General features: G+C 41.3%; 1 protein-coding gene across 3 annotated transcripts in view; it reads left to right on the forward strand.

The window, feature by feature from the left end:
• The window catches only part of MID1 (midline 1), a 328347-nt gene extending 302529 nt beyond the window's left edge, over nucleotides 1-25818 (forward strand). For all 3 annotated transcript variants that reach the window (XM_084870018.1, XM_084870017.1, XM_084870019.1), the window contains exons 7-10: nucleotides 5244-5387; nucleotides 15337-15498; nucleotides 16603-16810; nucleotides 21901-25818. In XM_084870018.1, the coding sequence (XP_084726144.1) occupies nucleotides 5244-5387; nucleotides 15337-15498; nucleotides 16603-16810; nucleotides 21901-22249 (863 nt within the window). In that variant the 3' untranslated portion in view covers nucleotides 22250-25818. The remainder of the gene's footprint in view (nucleotides 1-5243; nucleotides 5388-15336; nucleotides 15499-16602; nucleotides 16811-21900) is intronic.
• The last annotated feature ends 523 nt before the right edge of the window (nucleotides 25819-26341 follow it).

A 26341-nucleotide genomic window follows, 5' to 3' on the forward strand; every position in this document is an offset into this window, starting at 1 on the left:
ACCAAAGAGTTATGTAGGGAAACGTGGCTATTTTCCATTTCATGGCAGCCGGGCACCTGTCTCTTACAGTCCTGTGGCAGAGGAAAAAATGATCGCTAACTTTGATAGCTAACATCACCCTGCCCCAGCTCTTTGTCTTCACAACCCTGTCTAATCTTTGTAACATCAAATGGGGGTAGAGCATTATAACCCTCACTTTGCAAACGATGAAGGTCATCCATCTTCCTGGAGGTCAGATAGCTAGGGAATAGCAGAAGCAGGTTTTGGCTTGGGTCTGTTCGGACTCCAAAGCCCTCTGCTCTTTCTGGTAAAAGACGAAATTTCATCTTGGCAAAGGTCACCATGACAGACATTCCCCAAATCACGGTTGACTTCCTCTTGCCATGTTTCAATCCTGTGCTTTCTGATAAGCATTGATATTGATTGGGAAGTCAAGCTTAAAAAAACCAAAGCAACAACAAGAAAAGAAAACCTCAGGCCACTCCTATTCCTAACCATGCTTCCAAATTTTTATTTGCTGTTAACCTCTAAAGTGCGAGCTGAAAACACTCGCTGGGAGAACGTGGACTGTTTAGATGACCTTGTTTGTGTTAGCCGAAGCCACCCGTGCCTGTGGCTGCAGGAAGGCTCCGTGGATCCAGTGAAGCCAGATGTGCACTGAGCTCAGGCTGTACAGCCCCCTGGGGACCACATCCCTGACACGGCGCAGCAGCAGCATCTCCACACTGATGCCATGTGTGCATGTTTATGGGAAAGCGGAACGGGAGAGAGGAAGCATTGTGTGGTGTTTGTTTTCGCAATCTGCATAGAAAGCAAGGGGTTCTATATTCAAGGAGCCTTATACCCGGAACATCAGTTTTTTCTTTGCAGGGACCCGAGGTGCTGCTTTTAGGCTTTCTGCGTTTACAAGGGAGGCAAGTCATCCCACAAACTTTGTCTCATCTCATTCTTCTTTCAAACCATGCCGCTCCTACTAAGGAAAGAAAACAGCTCACAAAGCATTTACCAGAAAGAGCCAAACTCAGTTTCAAGTATTTACGAATATAATGCTGTCCCTTTTTAACCTTTTATCTCTGAGATGCAAACTAACACTTAATGCGATGATAAAAACATCTGTACTTTCCAGTATGATAGCTGCTAGCCAAATGGGGCTGTGGAGAACTTGCAATGTGGATAGTGAGTTTTTACTTTTATTTAATATTATTGAATTTAATTGAAATGTAAGAGCCATGTGTAGTTTGTGGCTAATGCATTAGTCCAGGTCTAGTTAAAATTCTCCTTTGTTTTTTATAGCATTTAGCAATGAGCGGAGTTGCAACAACAGAAAATCCAATTAACAGGGACTAGAGCCATCAAAGAGAGTTCATATCATGCACCAGGAGAACAGAGGCCTGTGCTCTAAGGCTGGGCAGAGTTCAGTGATGACCTCGGACTCCACACTTTCTCTTTTTCTGCTCTGCCACCTTCATTGTGTTGCTTTTGGCCCCATGATCTCAATGTGAGGACACCACCTCCAAGTATTATGCTCAAGTTATAGACAAAGAGAGAGGGGCAGAGGGGAAATGATGACAAAAACTCCCGTCAGCCAAGAGTGTCTTTGTTTATCAGGAGAACAGAAAGTTTTCTCAGAAAACTCATCTAGCAAATTCCAGCTTGTGTCTTGTGGGCCAGATCCATGTTGCAAGGTCATGTCCAAAGGCAGAAAATACTGGAAAAAATGTCTGGCTGAGCCCATGGTCATTCTGCACAAAATCAGTGTTCTGTTGACAAGAGTATGTCCTCCCCATTTCCCAATAATTGTTTAATAGTATTTCAATGATGTCTGCCCATTCCAATCTCTATGCGAATGCCAAAGTACTGATTAAAGGGGAAATTGTGAAAGGAGTTTGCACTGACTAGTAACATGCACATCATATATCATCCCGATGGCTGTTTATGCCAAACTAAAGACCATATGGGGTACCTGCTATTATGCCTTCTTAGCTGTCAACCTCAAATACAAATTTGGCCCATTTCTAGACATAACATCAATTCTGGCCATAACATATGATGCTTGGTTGATATTGCCAAGTCCAAATAGTTTATCAGACATTTGTAAGCAGGAAATGAAGTGTTTGTGGAGTATTAGCCCACCATTCCTTGTGTCCTGTTTATGATAGAGGCAAGAGAATTCCAGTTCTGGTACCCATGCCATGAATATTGAAATTGGCAGCATGCTCCCGCTCTCATTTACAGTAAGTTGGGTATTGACTTCTCAGGACATAGCCATTGGGTTTCTAATCAAAACAGGGTTAGCCTGCCTGACCGTAAAAACAAGATTTTTCCCCCTAGACATGCCTCTAAGTGTTATGTCAAGTTAATAACCCAGAGAGGGGACAGTTCCTCCCTGGTGGCATCTACTGCCATGTGTCTCACAGCTACTTGCCTATTTGGGACATAAGTTTTCTTTACATTTAATCATCTATTGCAATGCAGAAGGGACAAAAGCTTTCCACGGTGGTTGATGGAGAAATAATTCGATGAGCTATATAGATTGTGGGAAAATAAGTATTTTTCACTGATCCATGCAGGCTGACCCCATGGTGACAGGGACCACAGACAATAAGCATGCTTTCTGATGCGGCTGGGCCTCCCCATAGATGCATCTTCTGAACGCTGTGCCTGAGTCATCCACATCCGACTCACAGCACATGACACTAGCTCTTGCATGTGGCTACTTCAGGAGACACATGCATTCATACATATTCCAGAAAGAATGCTGTAAGAGCTCTGTAGAACCCTCTTATCTTAATGTACAACTTGATGCAGTGTCTGCCACATGTAGGGATTCAATGACAAATAGACAAAGCTGGGTGATGGACTTTATACAGCAATCAGAAGAGTCACTTGTTTCCTATACTTGTCCCAGATGCGTCTTCAGGTGGCGAAGTCAAGACTACTAAAATAATCAGAGCTTTACGTTTATCCTTTTTATAAACTTTCCCCCCTCTTTGCGTTTGGTTGGGACTCATGAGTCCCCATAAAAGTTTAGAGCTTAAAAGGACTCTGCAGTAGTGTAAACAACATTTGCTACTAGCCTGTAGAATGCAGATATGTTTCTATTTTTGAAGCTAGGTTCTTTTTTTTAATTTAAAATTTTCTTGAATTTGTTGGGGTGACATTGGTTAATAAAACCATACAGGTTTCAAGTGTACAACTCAATAAAACATCTGCACACTGCACTGTGTGCTCACTTCCCGAAGCCAAGTCCTTTTACATCTCTGTCCCCTCTGCCCACTTCCACTTGTCCCCGCCCCCTTTCTCTCTGGCAATCACTTCCCTGTTGTCTGTGTCTGTGTGTCAGATATATATTTTTTAATCTTTTCACCTTTTTCCACCCACCACCCTTCCCCTCTGACAGAAGTCTGTCTGAAGTTAAGTTCTGGTGTACAAAGAGTGGAGATAAAGGCCTGGACTGATTCTCTAAACCAGGGGTCAACAAACTTTGACTGCAAAGGGCCAGATGGTAAATATTTCAGGCTATACAGGACATATGGTTACAACTACTCAACCCTGCTGTTGCATAAAAGCAGCCATAGACAATACATAAATTAATGAGCCTGGCTATGTTCCAATAAAACTTTATTTACAAAACAGGCAGTGGGCCAGATTTGGCCCAAAGCCATCATTTGCCAACCCCTGATGTCAAATATTATTGCCCATGCAAAGCACTCACTGCCTAGTCTTTTTCTAGTTCTTTCCCACAAACTCTTCTCATAAAACCAGTTACTGAAATCCATCCAGTAGAAGTCAACTTAAAATCATTATTTTGGTAGGATTTAGACTTCTCTGCTGCAGAATGTGTTTAAGACATAAAACAGCAGCCTTCTCCAGTGTTAAAGTTAACCAAATGCCAAAGAATCATGTTTTCCTTGGGGAAGGAAAATGTACTTCTTAGATATGATGGATTGCTAATCTTGTTCTTTTTAATGTGAAAGATCACCTATAAATGAGAAGAAAATAGGGCCACATTAATACATTTTTTATAAGGCATCAAAATATCTAGTGGAAGAAAAATTTGAAACTATTTGGCTTACCTGTTGTGGGATAACAAACTCCAGTATTTTTCCATTTGGATACAATTTTAAATATAAACATGTATTATGCAATTGTACACTTGAAACCTATATAATTTTATTAACCAACTAGAGACCTGGTGCACAGATTAGTGCACTGATGGGGTCTCGGCCTAGACTGCAGGGATTGGGCCAAAACCAGCAGTCCAACATCCCCCCAAGGGATCCTGGAGTACGAGAGGACATTCTGCAAAGTTGTTGTCACTCGGCAGCTCCTGCACTGAGCATCTTCTCCCTGGTGGTCAGTGCATGTCATAGCTACCGGCCGGTCGGCCAGTCGGTTGGTCACTTAGGCTTTTATATATATAGATGTAACCCTAATACATTCAATAAAAATTTAAAATAATATACAAATAATAGTAGAGTTAGTAGATACCCTTTCCACACTAGACATAATATTTACTTTTCTTAAAAAAAATTAAGTTGATTGGGGTGACATAATATGTACTTTTGAACTGAGTTTAATCTACTTTATCAAGTTAGGGGATTCTTTCATTTAGGTTTTATTACAATGTTTAAAAAATACATGGCATTATGTAGCTCAGAGGTTGGCAAACTTTGGCTCACAGGCCAAATCTGGTCCTCACTTGTATATTTTTTTTGTTTCTTTTTTTTCCTTTCTTTTTCCCCCTCAATTGTTTTGTAAATGATGCTTGACTGGAACATATCCATGTCCATTTGAGTACAAATTGTCTGGCTGCTTTCATGATGCTAAGGCAGAGTTAAGTCGTTGCAACAGAGCCCACAAAGCCTAAAATATTTACCATCTAACCCTTTACCAAAAAAGTTTACCATCCCTCTAATATAGATGAAATATCAAAATTTTATCTTCTTTACTTTTTGTTTAATATGTTTTCCTTCATGGACAAGAGAGTATTGTTTGTTTAACCTCTAAACATGTTTTCAGGATAAATGTCCATGCTGGCAGGTTGAAGTCATACTACCCATTGAAAATCACACTGATAACAGACCAGCCAAATGTTGTTTGAGTTGGTGTCACCATCTCTGGGACAGTTGTCCTGAGGGACCTACAATATTTAGAAAGGCCTGCTTTGACTGTCACACATCTCTGAAATGTATCCCAGAGTTGAATGCTTCTCCATTGATGAACATTCTTGATGCCCACAGCTCCCAACCCTCCCACAATTAGAGAAGAGCTCTGCACGGCTTCCTATGACACCATCACTGTTCACTGGACCTCCGATGATGAATTCAGTGTGGTTTCCTATGAGCTCCAGTACACCATATTCACTGGACAAGCCAACGTTGTCAGTGAGTATCACACGCCCCAGTGATTTCTCTGTCTGGTAACTGTTTTCTGATAAATTCTATTTCTTAATTTAAACGTCAAGGGGAGATAAGAAAAGAAAGAATGCACAATATTTATTGGCTTGTTTTTCCTAACCAAGAAAATGATAGTAATAACTTGTATAATACTAGTAAAAATAACTGGCCAAATAGCAATGAAAATTTATGATCTCTAGCAAACTACATGGAGGAATCTTATAAATATATTGCTAAGAGAAAAGTGGGAAACGAAAGAATATGCAGTATGCAGTATGATTCTATTTATACATCCATAACAAACTATTTTGTTTAGAGTTGCATACATAGGTGTAAAAACTATAAATAAATGTCAGGATGGTTACCTTTGGGATAGGAGGGGAGTGGCACCATTGGGAAGAAATATATGGGGATCAGCACTTTCTGGCTATATTATGGTTATTTCACGGTTATATCATACATTTAATTGTATGTACTTTTCTGAGTGTTATTTCACAATTTTTAAAAAAGGATTTAATAAAATGAATAGCCAAAGAACACCAGATACCTGATTCCATTTGGAGAACAGGGCCATCGTTTGAAATGTCGGTGATTGCCCCCCCCCCCCCAACCTGGAAGAATTTCAGACCTTATCTGAAACACAGAGAGGCTCCTCTCTCACTAGTGCCCATGAGCTATGTGATATCAGGGATAATTCAATGAGCTCACGTAGCAGTAGCTGGCCAGAGAGATGATAATTGAGGAAACACTCCTCCCCACACACTGTTACTTAAATTGACTTGAGTAAAATAGCAAAGGACCAGAAGAATTGATTTCTCAGGGGAGCAAGTTTGAAACTTCTTTAGCACCTTAAAATAGAAATATTTCAAAGCAGAATCAAATAGAAGTAACTTTTTAACAAAGAAATGTTTTGAATAAATCCACATCAACTTAATGTGTTCTTATTGTATAAGCCTATTCTCTCTTCACTGCACTCTTCTTTCCTAGCATAATAAATCTGAGGCATGTGATGCTTAAAATAGAAATTTGATTTAGGATTAGTTGAAAGAGAGATGCCAAAAGACCCCGCTTCTAAATGACTAAAGTATAAATGACCCATACCAACAAGTGGTTCCCCCTGTCTTCCTCATATCCCTCTTTTCCAGCTTTCTTTCCTTAACCCTCTGCCCTTCACTCCCTAATTGGCTTGCCTTAGGAGCTTTTATGAAAATCTTACCAGAGATTGTATCACACATTCATTTAAAAAATGATGAAATTTGAAAGATGTTCAGAAATTCCAAGACAATCAGAAAAGTACAGCATGAAGGTCTGAGAAGAGCAGATAGAAAATGGAGGGGCCTTAGTTGGTTTTGCTCAGTGGATAGAGCATCGGCCTGTGGACTGAAGGGTCCTGGGTTTAATTCTGGTCAAGGGCACATACCTCAGTTGCAGCCTCCTGGCCCTGGTCCTGGGCATGCCGGAGGAAACGAATTGTGTCTCTCACATCGGTGTTTCTCTCTGTCTCTCCCTCTCCCTTCCACTCTCCCTAAAAACCAATGGGAAAAATATCTCATGTGAGGATTTTAAAAAAGAAGAAATAAAGAAAGTGGAGGGATGGTTTGTTGCAAAAAGTAAACTGGGATCATAAGTATTGTGTCAAAAAAACAGAAAAGGTTCTCTGAAAGTACACAGAGGATTGATAGAAGCACCATTTGTTAATGAGTGAATAATGCAACCAGAAAAAGAAACATTTGGAGTCATGTTGTACCTAAAGGATGCTTCTTAGCCCACTAAGTAATGTTATAGTTCTCTAAATTTGTTTTTGCTTGATCCAGGAAAAATTACATCAGTTTTCTATTGCTGTGTAAGAAATTTTCCAAAACTTAGCAGTTTAAAATAACACCCATTTATTATCTCAGTTTCCATGGGTCAGGATTCTGGGCGCAGTTTACCAGGGTCCATAAAGCTGAAAGCAAACTATTGGCTGGGCCACATTGTCATTTGGAGGTCCAATTACAGAAGAATTCACTTCCTAGCTCCCTCAGGTTGCTGTCAGAATTTATGCCGTTGTTGTGGAATTAATGGAAGTTTGCTTCTTCTAAAGCCGAGAGAGGGGGTGGGGGAAGAGACAGCAAGAGCTTTGCTACTTCGACTCTCTCACCTCTAAACCCTTCTTTAAAGAGCTTGATTGATTTGCTTAGACCTGCCCTGAACATTCTCCCTTTTGATTAACTCAGAGTCAACTGATTACATCTGCAAACTCCTTTCACTTTGGCCATATAATGTAATATTACTGGAATGATAGATAAGACATTTGTCCTTTGCCATATCTGTTGATTAGAAGCAGGTCATAGGTCATGCCTACCCTCAAGGAGAGGATTATACAAAGTGATGAATAGTATAGAGTGGGAATTATGAAGGCCATACAAGGGCATGTCCACCATAGGTGGTTATGTCTCCTGAAATTTCTTGGATCAAACTACCATGGGCATTTATACAGTACGTATAGCCTTGACCTGGACTGACAGGCCTTGCATCAGTTGGTTTTCGCTGAGTAGTCCAAACCACAGAACCTAAATAGAGTAGAACAATTAATGTTTATTGCTTGTGCATCTGGAATCCACTGGGGGCAGCTAAGAGGTCCTGCTATTCTTGGTTAGGTTCCCTCGCATGTCAGGCTGATAACTGGAGCAACTCAACTGCTAATCAGCTCTCTTCTACAATTGAGTTCAAACATGTTCTCCTGGTGACTGCAGAGGTGAAGGTGTAAGGGCAGGCCCAATTGCACACGCGTTTTCCAAGCCCCTGTCTTTGACGTGCCATTGTCCAAGCAAATCCCATGGATGAGCCTCAACAAAAGGAATATATCTATTGCTTGAAACTAAGAGTTTCTTAGGTGGCTAAATGTGACTAACTTGACCTCCATGTCGTTGGCATGGGAAATAATACCAAACAAGACATAGAAATGAAATAGGTGAGAAAGGGCTGTGCGTACAGAAATCCAACAACAGCAACATTACTGAGCATAATGAACTCATTATGAGTTTTGTGCTGGGTGATTCCAGATAAGGTGTTTATCCCTGGAAACCAGTTACCACAAGAAAATAAATGCAAATGGCTTAATGAAGATTAGGGACCTGCCTTATTTACCCACAGTGCCAGAAAGGCCCGTTCTCCCAGGACAGATGGAAAACAGTGAAAGTTCAGGTGCTCATCTAACTGGGGTGCCCTCATCAGCTTGTTGGTATTGGGACTTATTCATCTCTTCAATGCACATTAAACCAATGCAGTGATGTCTTGATGACAACAGGATCAAAGTGTTAAAAATAAAAAATAAAGAATTTAAGTTAAAGGATAACTGAGAATCAAGCATTTTCAGATTGCTTTTCTCTTTTTTAAAATTTCTTTATTGGTTAAGGTATTACATATGTGTCCTTATCCCCGGCATTGTTCCCCCAACCCCCGACTCAGGCCCTCACCCCCCTGTTGTCTGTGTCCATTGGTTAGGCTTATATGCATGCATACAAGTCCTTTGGTTGATCTCTCCCCCTTACCACTTTCTTCTTTAATACTATACATATTTGTAGAGACTGAGGGAGACCTGGATGTGAATTTCAACTTTGGACCTCACTAGCTCTATAATTTGGGGCAAATAATTTAACATCCTCTGAATGTTTTCTCATCTGTAAGAAGAGGTAATGTTTAACCTCATATGGTTGAGATAACAAAAGTAAAGGCCTTAGCTCTATGTTTGCTGCAATGGTATCACATAGATATTCAAAGTTACTATTCCTACAAAAATACAGACTATATTCATCCATTATTGCATTTTTAAAGGCTAATATTTCTATGATATGATAAAGGTTAATAATGTAATTTGCCAGGATTATCTACATGATAGCATTTTACATGATCTTCATGTGAAAGGCCTTCCTTGAATGTTGCTTTCCCATCTGTCCTATCATTTGGAGGAATATCCTTTGCAGATCTTATATAGAATGGCAAGATGTAATGTTAAACATCTGCTCCTTATGCCACTAGGAAATTTTATACTGTCTCTAGTTCGTGAATCCTTCACTTGTCAGAATAAATTCTAGTTAATCCCCCAACTGACTTTAATGAAGGATAATTATATATCTATGGGGCTTTTAATCTTCTAGAAAGATCCCCATTAATCAAATTCATACATTCAAATGCAAAATTAATGACATTACTAATGTCTTACTTTTCATTTTTATTAACACTCATGATTACAAGTGTTAATGAATTTATTAACAAATAGATATGTATTTATTTTTACAGTGTTGCCCATGTTGTTTATCTAAAACTACTTTGAATGCATCATTTAGAATATGAAATTGGTGCCTTTTACCAGCAGCCTATTTTTAGTATTAGCAAAAGTCAAGAGATTCGTTTCTTCAATATTTTATGGCAAGTTAGTTATCTGTCTTTAATTTATTTTAGTCATTTTGAAAACAGTCATGAAAGTTATTAAACAGATACTATTTTTATAGAGAAAGAGGGAAAGAATGTTCACTGCTGTCCAGTCTGTCAGACAAAGGATGTTAGAAGCTAGTGTGTGGCCTCTCTGAAGGGTGTGCATATTGCATAATGTCTTACATATAATGTTTTATGGCAAGATGACAGTGTTATACAAGGCTATGAAATCCCCAGTGTAAGTAATGAGCAGCAGTATGGACATGCTTCTGACCCATTGTGAATGAGAAAAAATGTACCAAATTGAAAAACTCCATTACATTTTATTATGGTTTAATTATCTTCCACGTCCCATTGTTTTAATACTTCTAGTGGAACTGGAAAAGGTGAATATTGGAATACCCTGGAAGATGATTGAAAGTGAATTTGGAGCAAAGTGACGTTTCAGTCGGGATGGTTAGTGGGTGTTTCATAAAGAGATGACTAAAACCTGGTCCATAGACCTGACACAGTGGGGTATCGAGGCAGAGCAGTCTGGCGCTTGGCACCATGTGCAGGAAGTTAAGCGGTGCTGGCGCAAGACCAACGCTAGCAACGCAATAACGGTGCGCTCCGAGACATCCCACTTATTCCATACCCCACATGAAAGCGGTCAATGTTGCTTTCTTGGCATTTTTAATCAACTTCTCAATTATTACCTTGGCAATAGTTATAACATAAAAGTAAACCTAAACAGTAATAGTTGTTAGTATTCATGAAACTCCATTGTCCCAGTGTAAAGCTATGCAATGAAATGTTACTACTTCATAAAGGTTTTGTTCTTTTAATATTCAAGGGAAAAAATCAGTGACCTCTTCAAAGTAATGAGGGATAGTCAGGGTCCCCTTTTTTTGGTTGGGAAAAGGTTTGTGCAGCATTACATCTTTTTTTGTTGGGTTCAGACTTTGGATTGTAGGCCAAGTTGCAATTTGCAGCATTTCCAGACATCTGCTTTATGATGTTGCTGAAAGCAGTCCCCTACCACATTAAACCCAGCTTTGGGTTGTACAGCTATGTAAAGTTTATTGAAACATTTTTACATTTGCTTTCTTTGACCACAATAGTCATTTTACTGTAACATATGCAATTAAACAGAAACAGTGTAAATGCAGTGGCATTGATAGGATTCTCCTTGATTGTACTGGATGCTGTTATTGTTTTCATTTGGGCCTGAGTGCTGTTGACAAAGGGTTAGAATAGGAGTGGATAATCCTAGGCAATAGAAAAGCTCGTCGCTTTATCTTATTGCTATTGTAATATTATTATTAAATATCTAAAGTGAGGTACAGGTTTCTTGGGGCCCAGAGCTCATAGTTCAAAACGACCCTTCTTTGCTTGGATCAAAATCTACTATTTGGCTGTGGCACTATCCAGAAGTATTGAGCTTATTACAGCTATGTTGGAGGAAAAAGGTAAGGTGAGAAGTTAGCAAAAGTGATATGTGGTAAGGAAAGTCTCATGTTACCAAACTATTTGTGGACGTTTTCCTGGGTCTTACACAAGTAAAAATTTTTGGGAAAACAGAGAGCTAAGAGTTGGGGAATTAGGGGATAGGGGTAAGGGGTGGATGATGCCTTAGCTGCCCTGCTATCTCTCCAAACACGAACACACACACACACAAAACCTCTTCTCCGAATTGCACATTCTTTCCTTGCTTCATGCTGGCTTTGTCAAATCTGGCAGACCTCCTGGTGAAAATGTTCCCGGTGGAAATGCAAAGAGGTGATAGAAAGTTCACAAAGCCAATTACAAAGTGTGTCTGAAAATATGGTGCACCCAAGATACAACTCACATGAGGGGAATTTTCACAATTGACAAAATACTTTTATGTTCTTCTCAACTATGAGACTACCAGAGCCATGTTTAACTCCACAGTTGGAGAAAGTATTTAGTAGGTCTTAAAGACAGACTTCTCGGGATGTGAATACCTTGAAATGCAATGTAAATATTTGGGGGTTGATATGGATATGCTTGCGTGAATTTCTACCGGAATGTTGTATTAGATACTCAAAGAGGCGAGACCAAAGAGAGATTAAGGGACTGCTCCTTGAGAGTATGGTAAGGTATAATATGCCTCAAGATGAAAAGAACTAACCCTTTGACTTACAAACCCACTGGAAGGGCAGGATAGAGAGGTGAGTTCGGAGCCCCTCAGGAAGTGGAGGGGCCAGGCCCTCTACCAAAACCTGGTGAAGGAAACTCACCAGAATCAGGAAACTTCATGACAGCCCAGTCACCAGGGAGCTGGAAAAGGTTCTATTAGAGTGGAGATTGATGGGTGGACAGGGGAAAGAGGAGAGTTGGACCCAATACCAAAGAGATGTTTTCGGCATCAGCCAGCTGCAAAACCAAATGGGCTTCCTTTTTCCTGCGTGTTCTTCCAAGCATCATAAATCCTCAGCCTGCTCCCCAACCCACATCCTGCAGAATGTAGCCAGCACACAGCCCCCTCTACACTGAAACCAGTCATTCTAGAGATGCAGCTGGTCAGAATCCCTGTGGATGCTCTAAGTCCCACACTGGGCCCTGAGCTGCCCATTGGTGCTGCTGTTGCAGGGTGCTCTTAGGAACATATCTTGTGGAATCAGTTAACTGTGGTCACACTAATGCTGCGTCACAAACAACTGCGGGGATCACTGTCTTAGTTCCCCTATCAGAAGTTAGCTAGGATTGGCCAGTCTCTACCGGCTTCCCTCCTGCATTGGCTGGGCAATAGAGCTGTTCTTGTGCCTCATTTGTTTTCTGGGGAATGTTCTCCCATGCGCAGGGGTCTTCAAACTACGGCCCGCGGGCCACATGCAGCCCCCAGGGGAGTCTGATCCTGCCCGCCAGGTTTTTTGGGCAGTGAGCGCAGCCAAGGTGTTACAGTAGGAATTAGTAGTTCATATAGTCCGGCCCTCCAGCTCTCTGAGGGACCGTGATCTGGCCCCCACTTTAAAAAGTTTGAGGACCCCTGTCCCATGGCAATGGCAGAGGCACAGGAGGGCAACAGAAGCTCTCAAGGCCTGGTAATGCCTACTCTTACAACTGGCACCTTGATATTTCGGCCTCACCCTATTGCTTAAAGCAAGTCACGTGGCCATCCAAAGTCATGTGATAAGGGAATATAGCCTGTCTCTTTAGAGCAAGCATGTCAAACTCAATGGCTAACATGGGCCAAATAAGGTTTAAGTTTATGTGGGCCACAAAAAAACAAAAGCTTTAATTTTTATAAAAAAGTAGATTTCAATAGAGACATGCTGAGTACAAAGGGCTGAAATAAATGAGTAATCATTAACATAAACTAGAACATTTTTAAAAAATATATATTTTATTGATTTTCCACAGAGAGGAAGGAACAGGGATAGAGAGCTAGAAATGTCGATGAGAGAGAAACATCGGCCAGCTGCCTCCTGCACACCCCCTACCTGGGATGTGCCCACAACCAATGTACATGCCCTTGACCGGAATCGAACTTGGGACCTTTCAGTCTGCAGACCGATGCTCTACCACTGAGCCAAACCGGTTTCGGCTAAAATAGAACATTTTAATAAAAATTAATCTTTTTTCTTGAACATTAACTTATCAGACATTGAATAACTGCACAAATGAATAAGCATAATGTAAATAAACCTATTTTTCTTGCTCTCCAAAAGCACAATATTTCCTGTGGTGCCCACCAAACAAGTCAGTCCAAGACTAATGACATGGCCATCGGCTGCTAAAATATTCGCTGCTGGTGTTAGTGGAGAGAAATGGTGTGCCTGCATCTAAGGCGTTTAAGGGAAATGAAAGCAACACGATGATAGTCATCAGTCATTAGCAAACATTGTAGTTTATTATTAATAACTAGAGGCCTGGCCTGAGATTCCTGTACTTGGGGGGGGGGTGGTCCTTCAGCTCGGCCTGTGCCCTCTTGCAGTCCAAGACCCCTCAGGGGATGTCCACCTGCTGGTTTAGGGACCAGGCCTAAGCTGGCAGGCAGGCATTCTTCTCACAGTCTGCGACTCTCACAGTCTGGGACCCCTTGTTCCTTACCGCCTGCTGGGGAGGTGGGAGAGGCTCCCGCCATTTCTGCTGTGCTCTCCAGCAGTGAACCCAGCTTTTGCACCCCCTCCCCCGCCGTGAGAGCACTGACCATCAGGGGGCAGCTCCTGCATTGAGTGTCTGCTCTCTTGTGGTCAGTGCATGTCATAGCAACCGGTCGTTCTGTCGTTAGGTCAATTTGCATTTTATGCTTTTATTATATAGGATTATATATAACAGGATATTGTAAAAATTAAGTTATGAAATTTTTATTAAAATGTTTCTTGCATACTGTTATATTGTCTGGGCCACAAAAATAGTCATTGTGGGCTGCCAGTTTGACATGCTTGCTTTAGAGGAACCAACTGCCAAGGCACTTAGGTCTGGATCCTGGGTGGGGTGATGAATTAGAGATAAAAATGCAATCTACTACATCTGCAGAAATAAAGTCAACTTCTCATACAGCAATGGGGTCTCTTCTCACCTTCCGTGAATCTCAGAACTGATGAGATGTAAATATTTAATAGTCATCATAATAAAAATGGGGGCGAGGGTGGGAGGAGGAATCTGTGCTTAAGCAGACAGAACCATCTTTGCTGCTCTTATTTATATTGAACAGAATTTGCAATAGAATAACTTTAAGTGGTTTTCCCATTTAGAGAACACAATAAGAATGTACACTGAGTGGCCAGATTATTATGATCTCTGAATTCATAATAATGCATAAAAACCACTTAATGTATTTCCTATATAATAAAAGGTTAATATGCAAATTGTCCCCTTGACCTGACCAGGAGTTCGACCAGGAGTTCGGCCAATCGCCCATGTCCCCTCCCCCTGGCCAGGCTGGCCAGATCCCACCAATGCATGAATTCATGCACGGGCCTCTAATATATATATACTAAGTGGCCAGATTATTATGCATTCAGAGGTTATAATAATCTGGCCACTCAGTGTATAATAACTAGAGGCCCAGTGCATGAAATTTGTGCACTGGGGGATTGTCCCTCAGCCTAGACTGCACCCTCTTCAATCTGGGATCCCTCTCACAATCCGGGACTACTGGCTCCTAACCACTTGCCTGTCTGCCAGTCTGATCACCCCCTGACCACTCCCCTGACAGCCTGATTGACGCCTAACTACTCCCCTGCCAGCCTAGTCGCCCCCAACTGCCCTCCCCTGCTGGCCTGGTTGTCCCCAACTACCCCCCCCCCCCCGCCGCCAGCCATCTTGTGGTGACCATATTTGACCACATGGGGATGGCCATCTTGTGCGAGGGTGTGAGGGTCAATTTGCATATCACCTCTTTATTATATAGGTTGACCTACTAGAGGCAAGACACTGAGCACTCAAGTATATTGTTATCTCCCTAAGAAGTGACAAAGCACACCATTTATGGGTCAAGTAAACTAAAATTATGCAAACGTTGCCCTGTGCTTGCACCAAAGAACTGCATTACATCTGGTTGACTTTGCAGGTCTGTGTAACTCAGCTGATAGTTGGATGATCGTGCCCAACATCAAGCAGAACCACTATACTGTGCATGGTCTGCAGAGCGGCACCAAGTATATCTTCATCGTCAAGGCCATCAACCAGGCGGGCAGCCGCAGCAGCGAGCCCGGGAAGTTGAAGACAAACAGTAAGTGCAGTGAGCTCTGCAGAGCTTTCGTCTCTCCCTTCTCTGTCCCCCTTTCTTTTCTTTTCCTCTGTCTCAGGCATCACTCACAGCCTCAGAAGCAAATGGAGAGCCAGTGGAGACTAGTGCATTTTGCATCAGACACCTCTGGGTTCGAAAACTGACTCATACTCTTAAGGGCTGTGAGGCCATTAATCTCTCTGTGCTTCAGACTTTCTGTTTTTAAAATAAATAATCCTGGAGGGCTTCTTGTGAGAATTGGGGCATATATGTAGATATATTTAAGTCTGAGACATAGTTAGGGCTCTGACACAGTACATGACAGATGATATCGTTTTCTCTAACAGATTATCAAATTAATAACTCTTTCCTCAGGAACTTTTTATTTACTTCAGATACCTGCCTAGGTCTGTGGCTCTCAAAAATGATTCTGCTTCACTCTCCAGGTGGAGCATTTAGGAATGTCTGGAGACATTTTTGGTTGTCACAACCAAGGTGGATGATACCTACTGGCATCTAGTAGTTTGAGGCTAGGGATGATAGGAACCATCCCACAATGCACAGGACAGCCCTGCAACAAAGAATGATCTGGTTTATACACATGTCTCATAATCCTGTCGTCTCTCTCTGTGTGTCTCTACTCACATGTGTTTTGTTTTATCCTCTTTTTTCTTTGCATCTTTTTGATCTAGAAATATTATGTTATATGACATGGTATTTCTTTACGTAAGACCTCCCAAGAGAAAGCAAATTGGAGTCTGTCAGTATGGTGACATGTTAGAGGATTGCCAGCAGCCAGTGAACAGGAGCAATAACTATTTTTCAGGGGGACCCTCATTTAACCCATATCCTTGACTTCAGAAGTCAAATGACATTATTGACTCTTGATATTTGTGATTAAGACACATGCTTAACCATGAAGCTAATTTCTCCTCTCACTCTTTTCACTGACAAATGTTTTTAGAGATTAAGTAGGAAAAATATGAATAAAGACATGCACCGAGTTTAATTCTGTGGAATATATCATTGAGACATGTCATGACTGTGTTTTTAGTAAATAAACCATCCTTTTCCTCTTCCTCTTTTTGTTTTGTAAATTGTTTCTAGGCCAACCATTTAAACTGGATCCCAAATCTGCACATCGAAAGCTGAAGGTGTCTCATGATAACTTGACAGTAGAACGTGATGAGTCATCATCCAAGAAGAGTCACACACCCGAACGCTTCACCAGCCAAGGGAGCTATGGCGTAGCTGGGAACGTGTTCATTGACAGTGGCCGGCACTACTGGGAAGTAGTCATAAGTGGAAGCACATGGTAGGCAATTATATCTATTATCTCCAATTATAAAAAGGCACATTTCACTCTATACTTTGTCAGAGCATCAACCCATACCAGGGTCCATCTTGAAGAATTATATGTAGAAAACCTTGGTCAGCTGTTGGTAGTCATGCTGCATAACAAACATTCCAAAACTCAGTGGCTTCAAACAACAATCATTTATTATTGCTCATTAACACCCACATCTGTGGGTCAGCTGAGCAAGGCTAATCTCAGCGGGGCTTTGCTTTAAGCTGTAGATTGGATTTAGGGCTGTTCTATGTGTCTCTTCATCCTCTTTGGATGTGTGAGCTACCCAGGCTGTGGTCTTCTCCAGGAGCCCAAGAATACAAGCCCAACGATGCGAGCACACTTCAAGCCTTTGCTTGCATCATGTCCACTAACTTCTCATTGGCTAGTCACATGGCCAAGCCCAAAGCCAATAATGCAGGAAGTATATTCCTCCCATGGAGGAGAGAAGAGGAATCATCTAATCTATTCAGCCAATAAGAAAAATAACTTATTTTGTCTATCCATTTTGTATTTATGGCAAGAATGGCAGCTAAGAAGATAGAGTTCTCATCCCTGGGGAGAGCTAGTATGCTTACACGGCTCTTTCATGCCTTAAAACATGGGTCAGCAGCTTATAGCTGTTTTTGTAAATAAAGGTTTATGGGAACAGAGTCACGCCCATTCTTTCCCATCTTGTCTATAGCTGCCTTTGAGCCACATAGCAGAATTGAGCAGTTAAGACAGAGTACTATGGTCCACAAAGCTGAAATATTAACTCTCTGGCCCTGTATGGAAAGTTTGCCAGTAACTACTGTAAAACATTACTCTTCATTCTTTAAAAAAAAAACAAAAAATGACTTTCTATTGTCTTGTACATTATGTGATTTTAGACTGGGCTAGTTGGTGCAAATGGCGGAGAGCTGAAGGCTGTGGGGAGGTGGTTATCACAGGTTGGGAATCTCTTCACAAAGTCTGGTAGATCCAGCCTCGGAACTTTAGCCTAAAAGGTCAGGGTGCAGTCTATGTAGGAACTAGTTTACCTGACCAAGTTAACCTCAGAAAGCTGACTGTGCCTATTCCAGAGCCACAAACTTCACGCCTTACTCTTGCCAGCTGTCTCACGAATACCTGTTTGCTATTACACAAAAAGGGAGCCATTTTATTTTTATTTAACCAGTTCTCATCTAGCACAACTATGTGCCAGGCACTAACCTTAGCATTTTACAAATGTTGACTCATTTATTCTAACAACCCTACGAAGGTAGGTGCTGATATCCTGTTTTACAGAGAGGGTGACTGAAGCACATGCCCAAGGTCACAAAGCTCATAGATAGCAGAGTTAGGAAGTCTGCAATCAGCATGCAAGCTCTTAACCAAGGGTCTGCAAACATTGCCTGGAAAGGGCTGGAGAGCCAATATTTCTGGTTTTGCAGACCAGGTGAGTTTTGTCACAATTACTCAACTCTACTTGTAGCGGAGAAGCAGCCATAGACCATATGTCCAGAAATGGGTGTGGCTGTGCACCAATAAAACTTCGCTTATAAAAAGAAGCAGATGGCCAGATTTGGCCTGTGAGTTGTAGTTTGCTGATCCCTGCTCTTAACCATCATGCTATATTTTCAAAACATTATAATTACTCTTTAGGGCTTACAGTGGTGTGCTTAATGAGTAGTAGCTTAATCCTTGCTTTAGAAAAGGCTTAAAAGGGCACAACCTGATGATGATGAGTATTATAACAGTGCAATTTTGAGATAAAGATGCTAAAATTATAAAAAAAAGTTTTCAATAAAATTTATGCAAATAATACATTGTGCCTAAGTGCCTTATAGCATTAGCACAAGTCAACTGACATCTAACTGAAATCATAAGCTTAGGTGTCTCATTTCTCCCAACAGTGGTACCTACATTGGCTAACCAAGTAGATTTCTTCTGTTGTGAGCATCATAATTCTCTTTGCTCAGAACCTTTTCCTGCCCCAACATCCTGCTGGAGGATGGAAAACGAATCCTTCCGCCCCACTCAGCTCTGGTCCAGGCTGGCATTTACAGTTTTTAGCTACACTGGAGCAAGATAAAAGCCCAAAGGAAAATACGATGAATTTTTGCAGGTGCAAAAGAGCAAACTTTACTATTTAATTAATGTGCTATATTAATCTGGGATGGAAACCAGTGTCTAAATAATTACAAGCTCATTAATAATTACTTATGATAAATTATACCTGATCATTATGATCTCATTCCCATTGATGAATGGTACGGGAAATTCCACCAGACCACTTCAGTTATATAAACATAGATCAGCATTACCTTGAAAACACCCGCCAGATGTCAAAACCAACTCATGAGGAGGAGGAAATTTAAAATTAATTGCCACACTGGATTTTTGCAAACATGATTATGTCAATTTCAGAAAAATTCTCGTGTAGAACATGGTTGAACATTTCCTGGGAGGTTTTAGTGAGCAAGGGGTGACCCTTACAATCAAATTCCTGTGACACCTTGATTTGCAACAGCTAATGACACATATTTTCTCATGAAATATAGTCTTGACTTTACATTAGCATGTATGTTGTGATCCATGCAATGGGGCATGTTAACATTGCTCTGAGAAACCCAATTTTTATACATTTTTAATTCTCCAAGTCTCACTGTGTAACTTAATGGAACATTACCTTCTGCCTGCTCCTTTCAAGTTCAGTAGAAATATGTGCATAGGTTTTCAGATTAATGATAATATAATGGTATTTTTCTTTGCTTAATGGACTGTACACATAGTTATTTTCTTACTCTCTGATGCTGTTCATGTGCACTTGATTTTGATGAAATGGTGTTAAGTAAACATGGGTTCACAGAAGTCAAGGGGAAGAGAGTGAGATCCTGGATTTTGCTGCTAAGTTTAACCTTCTCTGTTTTTCCCCATTTGCTGAATGAAGTCAGTCATATCTGCAGCAGCTATTTCATAGGGGGTTCCGTTAAGGTTCAAATGGGGAACGAACAAAAGTCAAATTTCTTTAATAAAAAATAAAAATGGTGTGCAGCAGCAAGGAAACAATACAGACATATGTCTATTTTGTGATGCAGCTATAGGTTCCAAATTATGTGGGGGGAAAAATGGCAAGGGTGTCTACCAGCGCGTAGAGGCCCTCCATGAGGAAAATACACACAACTGCAAAACAAAAACATTTCAAAGTGTTTCAGTTAGGGCTCAACAGAAAGACAGAACTACCTTAGGTTCTCCACATGGATGAAGGGACCAGAGGCTTACCTGAAGCCCGCCAAGGGCCGGCAGCATGAGTCAGGGAGCCTGCTGTGCCCGTCTAGGAAGTCTTGAAATGCTAGGGGTGCTAGAAGGCTCCCCAAGCCCAGATGCAAGTGTGACCGAGCTCACCCAGAAGCTTCTGGAAGTCTTGCCTCTGCTATCTGAAAAAGAGTGCGCTCCCCCCCCCCCCCAAGGACCTTTGGATCTTATGCCAGGGACTTGCCATGGCAGACCCTGATCCAGATTCCTACTGAAAAGAAGATTCTGGAAAAGGTAGCCTTAGGATTCTCCCTACGATGTAGGGCAGGATATATGAAAGGGAAGAGGAGGCTGAAGGGGAGGTAAACAGATTGGCACACTGAGATTAATGGATTATCAATTCCATTTCTTTTAAATTGATGATGGTGTGTTATAGTCCGTTTTAAACATGCTGCTCTTAAAGTGATTGTATTCCAGACCCAACATGTGATTTTTAAAAAAATGTAATTTTTAAATCAAAGACCAGTGAAGTTTTTCTCTGCATTGGGTATGGTACTTATGTCAACATCTAGTTAGACTAGTTTCTGCTATAACATATTAAAAGTTGAACTGAATCGTTCACTCTTTTTTTTTAATGTTTTTATTGATTTTTTTTTTTTTAGAGAGAGAGAAACATTGATTAGTTGCTTCCTGCACACACACGAACCAAGGATCAAACCTGCAACCTGGGCATGTACCCTGACCAGGAATCGATCCAGCAACCTTTTGGTGCATGGGACAAAGTTCCAACCAACTGAGCCACACTGGCCAGGCCTGGATCATTCACTCTTTATTAGAAGGATGGTTTCACCTATATTCATAACTGAAATACTACAAATATTACGGAGCCATACCTTCGTGGGGTAAAAGGAGATTAAGAAGCTTAGAAGATTGCCAAAAGAATTAACATTGTTTTGAGCAGTGAGAGAACATTTAGAATAATCAGGATATCCTCTGCTCAGACATTCACAATTTTCAGCGTAGTGGGAAATATAAGCAGAGGGGCTCTTGGCAGTAATGAATTCCACAATTTCTGGTGAAGGAAAGCATTAGAGAACGTTGTTTAAGTTTGTGGCCTTTTGAGTCATCCTAGGTTTAAATTCTGAATCTGTTCTTTATTAACCAGAGGCCCAGTGCACGAAATTCATGCAAGGGCCTTGGCCCAGCCCCTCTGCCACCTCTGCTGCGGGCCCCGCCTGCTGTAGCTTTGTCCGGAAGGACATTTGGTCTAATCAGCTTATTACGCTTTTATTATTATAGATGTGTCATTGGGCAAAAATAATTAACAGTTACTGAATGTTCCAGGCCAGGCTTTGTGTCCAGGATTGTACATGTATTTTTTTTTTTAATATATGTTATTGAGTTTTTACAGAGGGGAAGAGAGAGGGATAGAAAGAAAGCTACAAACATCGATGAGAGAGAGACATCGACCAGCTGCCTCCTGCACACCCCCTACTGGGGATATGCCCGCAACCAAGGTATATGCCCTTGACCAGAACCGAACCTGGGACCTTTCAGTCCGCAGACCGACACTCTATCCACTGAGCCAAACTGGTTTCGGCTTTACATGTATTCTTGCCTTTACTCCTTAAAACAACCCTGAGATGAAGACTGTCATGGTCCCTGTGTTATAGATGAGAAAAGTGAGGCTGAGTGGTAACCAGGAACTGATGCCCATAGGTGAAAACCATCCTTCCTGCTTACCTTCTGCGAAGTGCACTTGAAGTTGTGGGAAGTGACAGGCATGGCATCAGCTGAAAAATTCCATGTTCATTGCTTCTGCTGTCTTGTTGCTACAGGTATGCCATTGGCCTTGCGTATAAATCGGCCCCGAAGCACGAGTGGATCGGGAAGAACTCTGCTTCCTGGGCACTGTGCCGCTGCCACAATAACTGGGTGGTGAGGCACAACAGCAAGGAGATCCCCATTGACCCATCCCCTCACCTCCGGCGTGTGGGCATCCTGCTGGACTATGATAATGGCTCCGTCGCTTTCTACGATGCTTTGAACTCCGTCCACCTCTACACCTTCGACGTCACATTCTCGCAGCCTGTGTGCCCCACCTTCACCGTGTGGAACAAGTGTCTGACCATTATAACTGGGCTTCCCATCCCAGACCATCTGGACTGCACAGAGCAGCTGCCATGAGCACCTGGCCACATGGGGGTGCTTTCTGGGCAATAGAAAGGCTTGTGGCCACTATGTAGGGGGCAGAGCAAGCACAGGCTTCCAGAGTGTGGTTAAATCTCACCAAAAAGTATCCAGAAATCAGCTAAGATAGGTTTCCAAACGGGCTATTTCCAGCCCCCACCCACTTACTGTATTTTGTATCAAGTACAGTCTTTAATACGTTCTTCAAATTTCCTTTTGTATTTACAGGAAAATTTATAGATTATTTATAAAAGAAACATAACCAGGATTCCAAGTCTTTTAGGAATTATTTGGTGTTGCACATGAAGAGGCCCATACATTTATCAGCTCTTTACAACCTTTATTCTCATCACAGTCTATAACTGTACATAACAGAATATGCAACTACTTTAAACATAAAACATAGTTTTGAACCTAGTAGGGAAGTAAATGGGATTTCTATGTTGAGGTGTTTTAACTGTGATGGTGGAAGATTTTGTTAGGTCAACTACAATGGAGAGAGAAAGAGAGAATGGGAAGATCTTGGAATCTGCCACAGCAAAATCTTTGATTGCCTCCTGATGGCTGGTGGGCTAATGATGGAAAGATTCTGGAACCTTCGGTCATAGTTTACCCTGCTCTTCCCAGGATTAAGGATTCTGGGAGAACATTAATAATGATACTACAATTGAAAATAATCACTTGGAATCCTACTGATTATTCAGAAATTCAATTCGTGTTCTATTGGAAGTAGGATTCTATTTCGTGATATCAATCTATGTCATTCTTTTAATCATTTCTTTAGGCCTGTGAGATTTCTTCGCTACATTTAATAGCTGTCCTATCCTTCCCCACCCCCAAATCATTTTTCTTTTGTCACTGGAGCTGAGGAAATAGTTTCTATCACAAATAGCACCACTGTGCACTGATTTTTCTCTCCAGGACATTGACACATGGCCCCACTTTCCACTTCCCATGTCCAAATATAAGTCATCCCCCAAACACTATGAGTTGATAATGACAAGGGATGTTGCATAAAGTACTATTTGTTAGTATACGTGCCTCAAATGTTACTATAAACTGACATTTATTAAACACATCTTGAAAGTTGTAGACATCCCTCTGTATATTCTAGTATAGTTTACCATAGAGTTGTAAGACAAAAAAAAAAAAAATCAAATTTGCTATTCCCACACTGGAGCCTGCCAATAGAATCTGCTAAGGCGGGGCTCTTGGCATGCTGAACTGACACCTTGGAATGGTCCATGAAGTAAGTTCCGTTCATTGGACCTGGGATTTGGCAATGGTTCTTCCTTGGCAAAAGCATGACACCTATAAATCATTTCACTTGCTAAAATATTGATCCGGGCTCCTGGGTCGGCCATTTTGCCTGAACAGACTGGTGGATTTAGCTTTGTCTGTAGTGATTCTGTTTTTAACCAAATCAACCAATTGTCCCCCTGCACTCCATTCACAGACCCGCTGTCTCGGCGTCACATGATGTGATTTTGAGTCTGGACTTCACGGTGGCTTCCCTGTGCCTCTGTCCTCTTCATTGGCAGATGCTCTCCTTTTTCTTAACAGATAGAGTCTATATATTTACTATATTATTTATACCCAGATGAATATTTTGATAGTTACTTAGGACAATTTCACATCTAAAAGATGGACACCTCAATGGGGAAAAAATCATTCTCTGGAAACTCAATATGATTTTTTTATAATATAAAATAATGTGTATGTGCTTTCCCAGAATAAACTGAGAGTGTTGTCTTAGTAATTTTTACATACTGTTTTTAGTAGTTTGGATAACATATTTTAATGCACTTTGTACATTAACAGGTTTTAAATAAAAGGGTGTAAAACTCATAGTCTCCAGGTACCAATAAATGCTACAGTTTGCCTTATGATGCTAATGTAAAGCATTTACCAGAAGGACAATATTTCCACAAACATAATGTTTTTCAATATAAAGCAGTTACTACTCAAATGTTCACTGCAAGCTGTTTCAGTGATGTTTTGACTATTTTTATAAGGACAAGGAATTATGTTATAATTTTGTTGTGGAAGTCTGTTTGCTAACTTAAAAACATTGTGGATAGTAGCAGTTACTATGTCCATGTTGTCATATTTACAAGAAAATATGTATATGGTGAAAGGCCACATTGTTTACTTTCATTGCTGTAATTATGTAGAAAAGATTTCCGTGTGGATTTTTTTTTTTGAAAGTCTGAAAAATATATGCTATATACACTTGCCACAGTACAATTCTTTGAATGGACTGGGGTCGGTCGTGGTGTTTGTTTTTGAAGTCCTTCAGAAGAAGCATCGTCATTAAAGGGAGAAAGAGATGGCCGTGCCACTTAAATGAAAACAACAAACTTGATGCAGTGCCAGCTGAGCCTCCTACGTCCGACATCATGCTTATGTGAACCGTGCTGTTGCCATCCTAAGATCCTTACTGCTTGTTGAACAAAAGCCCGCGTTTTCCTTTACACTGAGCCTCACAAATTACGACACAGCCAGTCCTCATTAAGAAAACAACACACAACAACAACACTCAGAAACAAATGAAGAAACCTGGTTCCAATGTCAAAATGGCTGGCAAGTAGGGATCCCAGTGGACTAAAACGAGAAAGGGCCTGAATGAAGATTTTCTCTCCAGCTTTTAAAGAAAAGGACTTCAAAAACTGGCTGCAAATATTAATGAAGTTTCTGCTGGAGAAGAGAAGGGCAGATGATCAGCAGGCATTTGATTGTGGTATTGGTGTATGGACCCTAAACGTCCTGCGGAACCCAACGAGCGCCCTCTAGTGAACGTGAAGTGCCATTTTGGCTCCAGGCATGTAGGCATTGATTGCAGAGACACATATATGCTCATGGACATGAGCTTTTGGTGTTGGGAAGCTGATCTATCTGGCCTACCCTTATAAAATGTTAAAGAGAATGTAAAGACAAGAATGGGGGACGGAAGTTGTTTTCAAGAGTGCTTCTCCACAAGGAGATGATTTGTCAATGTCTGGAGCCATTTTTGGTTGTTCGAACTCGGGAGGGTTGCTACCAGCATCTGATGAGCAGAGACCAGGGATGTTCCTCAATATCCTACAATGCACAGCACAGCCCCCACCACAAAGAATCGTCTGGCCGAAAATACGAGGGGTGCCGCGCATGAGAAACTCTTGTTCTTTGGGGATTTGTTAGAGCAGAACTCACAAATATTTTCTACTTTTCCTATCACTGATTCAATTCCTGCTTTATCAAAAAGAGAAGAAAATGGCACACCAAAATCTTCACTGCAGTGGTGCCTTCACTTTCAAAATTATTTACAAAGTCCTCACAAAACCTGAAATCGGAAAAGCAGCCCGAGCTAGTGTGAATGGGAATCCACTGATGAGTGGAATGAAGATCCGGTGGTGGTTTGCTGAGTTTGTAAGTGGAAAGTCAGCTCTCTAGCCTGCTCCTTTCACCTGGACAGATTCAGTCCCTGGTACTAGAGTCCCACTGCCAAGCCCTCACTCGGCCCAGACTATTCTCACCATTGCTGTTGTTTTCTGGTTCAAAATAAAGGAATTTTGTGGTTCCAAGGTCCTCTGTCTCTGCCTGTCTCTGTTGCCTTTCCTTCAGTTAGTGTTTTCACAGTCACCATGTCCACAAATATTTATCCAACTTCTGTGTTCTTTTTGTCCTACTTTGCAACATATAACTTGTTTTTCTTTGCTCTTGAAATTTGCTCACGTCTACCATCCCACTTCCCTTCAGTCAAAAAGACTCAAAAGAGCACCCAGGGATTAAAAATAAATAAATAAAAGAGAACCTATATGGGAATTGAGACCTGGAGTGATAATAGCTCGATTTTGAATCAGAGGGGGAATGGGGGGGGCGGGGGGCGGGAGGCAAGGATGATATGAGCAGAGGAGTGAGGGTCGGTACAGTGTGGTCTGGAACAATCCCAGCAGTTGGCCCATAAATCTCTCCTCAGCCCCATCCTCTGGCTCACAGGACTTTACTTTCTCTCTCATTAGAGACGCAGGCCCTTTTGATCTAAGTCGGTGCTGCGCAGTGTGGTCATGGGTCTGTGGCATTAGCACCACCTGGGAGCTTGGTGGAGAA

Source organism: Pipistrellus hanaki (genome assembly GCF_964339955.1).
Source record: "Pipistrellus hanaki genome assembly, chromosome: X".
NCBI lineage: Eukaryota > Metazoa > Chordata > Mammalia > Chiroptera > Vespertilionidae > Pipistrellus > Pipistrellus hanaki.